Genomic DNA, 6,709 nt, shown 5'->3' with positions numbered 1-6,709 from the left:
GGGTATACAAATTATATGCAACATATTTATTGACAATACAATAAGCTATATAGCTATGACATGTATAGATCAACATACAGTTAGCATGGTAAGTGTTCTAAAACTCTTACACGTTGACACAGAATACATGTTAGTTGTTACATACTGACATACAATAGAAGGATAATGTATGTACATACTTGAAACAACAGACACAGAGCCTGTATTGATAGACATAGCCTTGCAATTCCCTGCTGTATATTAACCCAAGAGACTAGAAGGACACGAAGTGCCATTTTCAACTGCTTCTGTGGAGGCATACATAATTCTGTGAGCACTAAATAGCTGGCCTAAATAAACAAAATAATATAAGATGTTGCAAATGAGGAGCGTATTCAAAGGGTTGTATTTGAAGGTAAAAGGAATTCTGTAAACCTGTGTTCTAGAGACTATTGCTGGTATCATGTACTAAAAAAATGTTTATTGGAAGTAAAAAGGGAGGGTTTGGGCTTCATCACACCAGTAGTTGTCTGCCATACAGACCCTGAACAAACATATCCAATGCAGCCCATGCAAGTCTAGAATATGTGGCAATTCTAGATCACCACAGTTTCTGAAAATGAAGAAAGTCTCTGGGCTCCTTTTCATTTTGTAATTTATAATTATAATTAAAAACTGTTTTTGGCGACTGGTGTAATATATTATGGGTTGGTGGGTTGTTGATGAATTTTGGTGAAGCCCTCTTTTGCTGTATCATCTTTTCATGAAACGACGTTTATCTCAACACCCCATATCCCCCATGACAAATTACATGCATCCCTGTATATTAATGGCCATGCATGCCATTTCATCTGCTGATTCACACTAAGACGATTCCAGTCTGGTAAAACAATTTGATCAATATTATTCTACGGAGTTGCTCTATTTGCAACACATACTGCAGGGATACACTTGTAAACAATTGTTCCAGGTCAACATGAAATATTATATTCATGTCAGCGTAGAAAGTTTCGCGAAACATCCTTAACAGAATTCCATTATGTTTGAATTTCGTCTTTCACATTATCCGGTTGGGTCCGATGATACCTGCCCTAACGAACAAGTTCCGCATTTTAAGCACTTCCGGTAATTTTAGTTATGGTGATCGAAAGATTTCGATGGAACACTTTGCTCTTCGTGTTGTTGACAGTGTTTTTCGATGGCTTGGACACAAGTATCGGCGGTTTGTATTCTCAGTATTTGGCAATTGTTGTTTAAAGAAAACCCGGGTTTGCTGAGGTAAATTGTTTGTTTATAGGGTTGCAGCGAATCCACTATGAGCAATGAGGCGAATATTGACAGTAACGAATACGATTTTTGGGTAATGAATGCAATAATTCTCAGCAAACGATGTATTTGTCTTTATATTCTGTAAAACAATAACAAAATAATTCTTTGACGTGTTTTGACCTTGCTGACAGTATTAATTTTTCTCGACATTGACCAATGACAACATTGCTGTCAAATTTATTACATAGGACTAGGAGTGTTGGCTATTATCATGATTATGCTGTTAGGTTTGGATATGTTTCACTTTGCATATCAGGTTTTAACAATCAACACAAAAAACATAGTATAACCACTCATTATTAAAATAATCATCAATATTCAATTCTAGTGGTCATGATTAAGAAATTAAATTAATAAAGGAATATGCTCTGATTAATCGAATACACGAGTGAATCGGGCAAAATAGCTTAACCCGATACATATAGGCTACTATCTCAAAGTTTGGTCCAGGCACAGTTTGTCACAGTCATGTCATTTTGAAGATTCATTAATACAACAGTATATATGTGTCAACATCTCAGCTTGCTGGTTGCAATGTTATCAAATCCACTAATTGGTTCAGGCTGTCAGCTTTGGCTCAGGCTTCAGTGGTATGGTTATGAATTCACCTGTAGTTGCTTACCCAAACTTTACACAACTAGCCTCAGATACTAAACGATCCGTACCCATACTGATTTCAGTGATTTGTACCTTACAAAAGGGGCTAACTCATACCTAAAATTCTTGTCAGATTTTTGTACCTGTGTTGGGGCATTTGTATTGGGTAACCAAACGTTTGTGACTCGTACCAAATTTGGGATGATTCGTTCCCAAGTTAGGATTATCTGTACCCATTTTAATTATTGGCCCAAACCAGATTGCATTAACTGGTATCGACTTTGTTGAAAAGATAATTTACTCATCACATATTCCTGCACTTTATTCTCATCACTATTCATATCCTTGTAAAGTGTTTATGGACCTTTAAGAAACATATGTTGTTAACTTTCTAATCACATGAATAACTTAAAAACATCTCACCACATATTAAAGATAACTTCATTCAAGAATTTACAAAATCTTTGTGATGTAACACCCCTCTTACAGCCCAAATAAGGACATTTCCAACATTCATTCATGATACATTTTGTTTGTTCATTCTGTGCTGTGGTCTAATTTGCCCAATATCTGGGAGTTCAGTCATCAAGTGGCTTGGTCACAAGGAGGCACAATTTCAATGATTTGTAATCTGTGACCTCTCTCTTCTGACATTTTGACCAGAATTGGCATAGCTTTTCTTGATGTGACAAACAAACTTTTCAAATCATATCTATTTTCATTTGGTATGGGTTCACATCCAGTTGTTAGGTACAAGTAGGTACAGGTTGTCCAAGATCCTGCCAACAAGGTTTGGGTGCAGATTGTCAAGTTCCCCTAGCCTCAAGGCTTGAGAAGCACACAAGATCTGTGAAATATCAGCCATAAGTATGCAAACCTGTACTTGTGGTGGTGTGTAGTCTTGTGTATAGAGCATAGGTCACAAATCAGGTGAAATTAAGCAACGTTGGTCATAGAGTGTTCTTGGATGGGTGACTGTGTTTGACAGCTTGACCATGTTGACTCCTGAGAGTTTCTAGGACTTCTCTCCAGCCCAACAACAAAGCATGCACCTATGTAGTCACACTTTAGGCAAGTGAGTTTGTTCAAAATTGCCTCTGTTCACCCAGCAGAAAATGGGTACCCAGTAGTATAAGTCACATGACTATTAACCTGCTAGTGTCTCACAGGCAGCTTGGATTCATATGGAGTAATAATGTCCCTGTGGCATGGATTTCTGTGTTATATAAGTGGAAAATTATTATCATAAATGACATAAGGCTGCAGGTGACAACATAACCATAACCTATGGAGTAGCCATGGAGTAGACAAAACAATGACCTCAGTGAAGAAACTATAGCATTTTGACATTTAATTGTGACATAACATTAAATTATTTCCATCCCCATTCAGAGTTTGATATTTATGGATTGAATTATATTTATTTGACTGCTTTACCATGTTTATCCAGGTCAAAACACGCCTGTAACACATAGCAGCAGCATTGACCTACCAGCTTCAGGTTCTACTGATCCAAGCCAGTCTACAGAGACTAGAAATTTACAGGGTGCAGAAAATCCTCATGATATGTGCCCAAGTGGTGTGGACTGCCATAACCTGGGAGGAGCATGCATTAAGTGTAACTTCTCCACATGTGAATATGGGAAGACCTATACGGCAGAGTGCACCGCCGTTGAGAACATCACATGCAATGTAAGTTGTTTATGGACCATTTATGAATACGTTTACCTCATATGAATACACTTACCTCAACCATCTCAGATAAAATCCCTTTCTCATACTTCCTCCAGTTCTTTTGGGCGATGGGGTAGCCTTGTGGTTAAGGTGTTTGCTTGTCACGCTGAAGACCCGGGTTCGATTCCCCACATGGGCACATAGTGTGAAGCCCATTCTGGTGTCCCGGCCATGATATTACTGGAATATTGCTAAAAGTGGCGCAAAACCCTACTTACTCACTCACTCATACAAAATCCAAATAAATAAAACACACAAGGTCTCAAGAATTGTTTGGTAACATCTTTGAATATTACTGAGTGTGGTGTAAAATTAAACTTGCTCACTCACTCACTCATTGTCCTTAGAGTGGAAGTTACTGTGATTTCCATAAAAAAGGTGGCTTTATGTAGCACTGGTAGCTGTGAAACAGGAAAAAAGTCATGGTTGTACACCTCAGAATTTGCCACAAATATTCAGGTACAGATACTAGCTGAGGTGAAATTAATGTATTGCTGGCAGTTTGACAGCTGTTGTTTATAAGTGCTACAAATGTGACTTGGGTTGTCTGTCTGTCTGTCTCATTTCAATTTCTGTTGATGTAACAAAGACAAAATGCAGGTTTAGTCATATTCATGAAGAACATGTGCTCTCAATAGTCAAGGAGATTTCCAGGTTTCAAATCCCATGTGATCATGTGTTTCATCCTATTTGATTTTCAACTTTGTATACATAGGGAGCCCGAACGTTCCAGCGAAAGTACCTTTGTCGTTACTGCTACCAACTGGACCCCTGGTTGTACAAGTGTAATGCCACAGCCTGCCCTATCAACACCCCTCGCAAGACCTGGCCAGCAAGACCATTCTATACTGCTCTGTGTACAGCCAAGGATGACATTCTTTGTCTAGGTAGGTTGGCGTTTGTTTGTTGTTTAATGCTGCACTCGGCAATATTCCAACTATATTGCGGTGGTCTGTAAATAATCAAGTCTAGACCAGACAATCCAGTGATCAACATCATGAGCATTGATCTATGCTGTTGGGATACAATGATATGTAAAATCATCATTTGTGTGAATGTAGTAAAACAATAATAACTGTATTGTGTGTAGCATTGACTGTGATGCTTTTTGATGATCTTGACTTCATATAGGAAATGGTACAAACTTTCTTATCTTGGCTACAGGCAACAGGAGGTTTTATCGCCAGCAGGACTGTAACTGGACAAGTGGATACAAGTGGTCCACTGCACTTATCTTAAGGTACAGATTGTGATCTAAGAGGAGATAACTCTTTATAAATTACTTGAATGAGAATTGACACTCTTAAGTCAGGTTAGATTGTTTGGATGCTAATTAGAACAAGTAAAGCAATCTGTGGCACACAGTGTTATTACAGCATAAAACTGCACATACTTATTTAGATTATCAGTATACATTAAACAATGGTTATAACAAATTCAATGTGACCACATAGTATTTTAGTACATTATAATCATAGTTCATTTCATACATTTTGACTAAACATACAGTAAATGGCCGAACCAACAACAGCATGTTTTTTAGAAACATAGTTTACTGTATATTAGAATATCAGTGGACTAAGTTATTACTAAACTATAGCTAGCATGAGCAACTTGTATAGGTCCAAGGTAGTAGTAACTCATTTGTTTCTTTCCAGCATTACTCTTGGAGGTTTTGGGGCAGATCGGTTCTATCTTGGTTTGTGGAGAGAAGGCATTGGCAAACTATTTAGTTTTGGTGGACTTGGAGTGTGGACGCTTGTCGATGTCATCTTGATAGCTGTCGGCTACGTGGGGCCTGCTGATGGATCACTGTATATATAGTCATGTCATGGGACCATCATCATTGTACATAGCACATACATTTCATCATCATTCACTATTGGAGAAACTATCATGTTGTTTTACTTGAATGTCCTTTTCACTTGATGTCAGATCTTTACAATCAATAGGTTCCTGATGTTTGGTTAAATCTTTTCAGATTTGTCTAAATTCAGTACAGTAGTTTTTATATAAATTTACTATTATTGAGACTTTCACCTCTCGGGGATTCACAAATTTAATATTATATGTATCTTTCATTTGACAATTAACTCAAAAGTTTAATCTCTATATCATGATTATTATTTATTTCAAGAAATGTTTTATCATACTTTACACGTTTCATAAGGACAGTGTTTTTAGACTGTTCTGTTGTATATAATGTTTTACCTTAAGTGAAAAACTACTAGTAGTGTTCCACTGGTAGTTTAAAGAAATCCAGTCAATAAGAAAACCCACGGAACTGGTATTGTTCAGCTGCTTAATTTTCTACAGCAATGTTTCTTGAAAGAGAAGGTCTTTATCACTATTTATTCATGGAGTTTGCTCTTTGAGGCCACACCTTATTCTTTTAGCTTGTGGATTTGACACACTAGTGCCAAGAAATATAATCAGAAAATAATCATAAAAATATCAATGATGTTTTTTTGTCCATCTACTCCATTTTCCCAATCCATCAAAGATAATGATACAACTATGAAAATATGAGAATTGTAATTATAAGTGATTACAAATTGTGCATGTGCTTAGTCTGAATAAGCCTTCTCGGCCAGAAGACCATGCATGTGTATATGTTATTGTACGAAAAGTAAATATTGTGCACTTATAACACATTGCTCTATTCCCACTCAGTCAACCACCCTGAACAATTGTATGTAAAATAAGACACATGAGCTATAAACTTGCTACAGTTTCAGTTTCTAGTTCAAGGCAAGCTCGATGGTTAGCAGAAACTCAGTGAACAATCAAACATAGGGGCGTGTCGCGCTTAAAAACAGTGTTAGAAAGACATATAGCCTATATGTAAAGCATCGTACTAGGGTAGAGTCTATATACCTGTCTTTCTGACGCTGTTTTTAAGCGCGACACGCCCCTGTGCAACCAAATAATCAGCATGTGACCTTAGGAATACACATAGTTTGCGTACAAGTGTCTTGTGTGAAAGGGTATGTTTGAGAGTATCTTAAAATAAAAGAAGGAATGTGTTTCAGTGTTGTTTGTTTCCAGAATAATATTTGTCCCTGGTCAG

At 37.1% G+C, this 6,709-nt stretch overlaps 1 protein-coding gene across 1 annotated transcript; it reads left to right on the top strand.

Annotated features, from left to right (window-relative positions):
- The first annotated feature begins 1,086 nt into the window (after window positions 1–1,086).
- Window positions 1,087–6,665, top strand: LOC124263351 (TM2 domain-containing protein 3-like). Its single transcript, XM_046697938.1, has 5 exons — window positions 1,087–1,201; window positions 3,356–3,597; window positions 4,355–4,526; window positions 4,804–4,879; window positions 5,298–6,665. The coding sequence occupies exons 1-5, from the start codon at window positions 1,117–1,119 to the stop codon at window positions 5,461–5,463; spliced, it is 741 nt and encodes a 246-aa protein (XP_046553894.1). The 5' UTR covers window positions 1,087–1,116; the 3' UTR covers window positions 5,464–6,665.
- The last annotated feature ends 44 nt before the right edge of the window (window positions 6,666–6,709 follow it).

The sequence above is a fragment of the Haliotis rubra genome, unplaced genomic scaffold, assembly GCF_003918875.1.
Source record: "Haliotis rubra isolate DU_JTF1 unplaced genomic scaffold, ASM391887v1 Scf120, whole genome shotgun sequence".
NCBI classification, from domain to species: Eukaryota; Metazoa; Mollusca; class Gastropoda; order Lepetellida; family Haliotidae; genus Haliotis; species Haliotis rubra.
The sequence above is the reverse complement of the archived record's forward strand: the minus strand, read 5'-3'. Positions and strand labels throughout refer to the sequence as shown.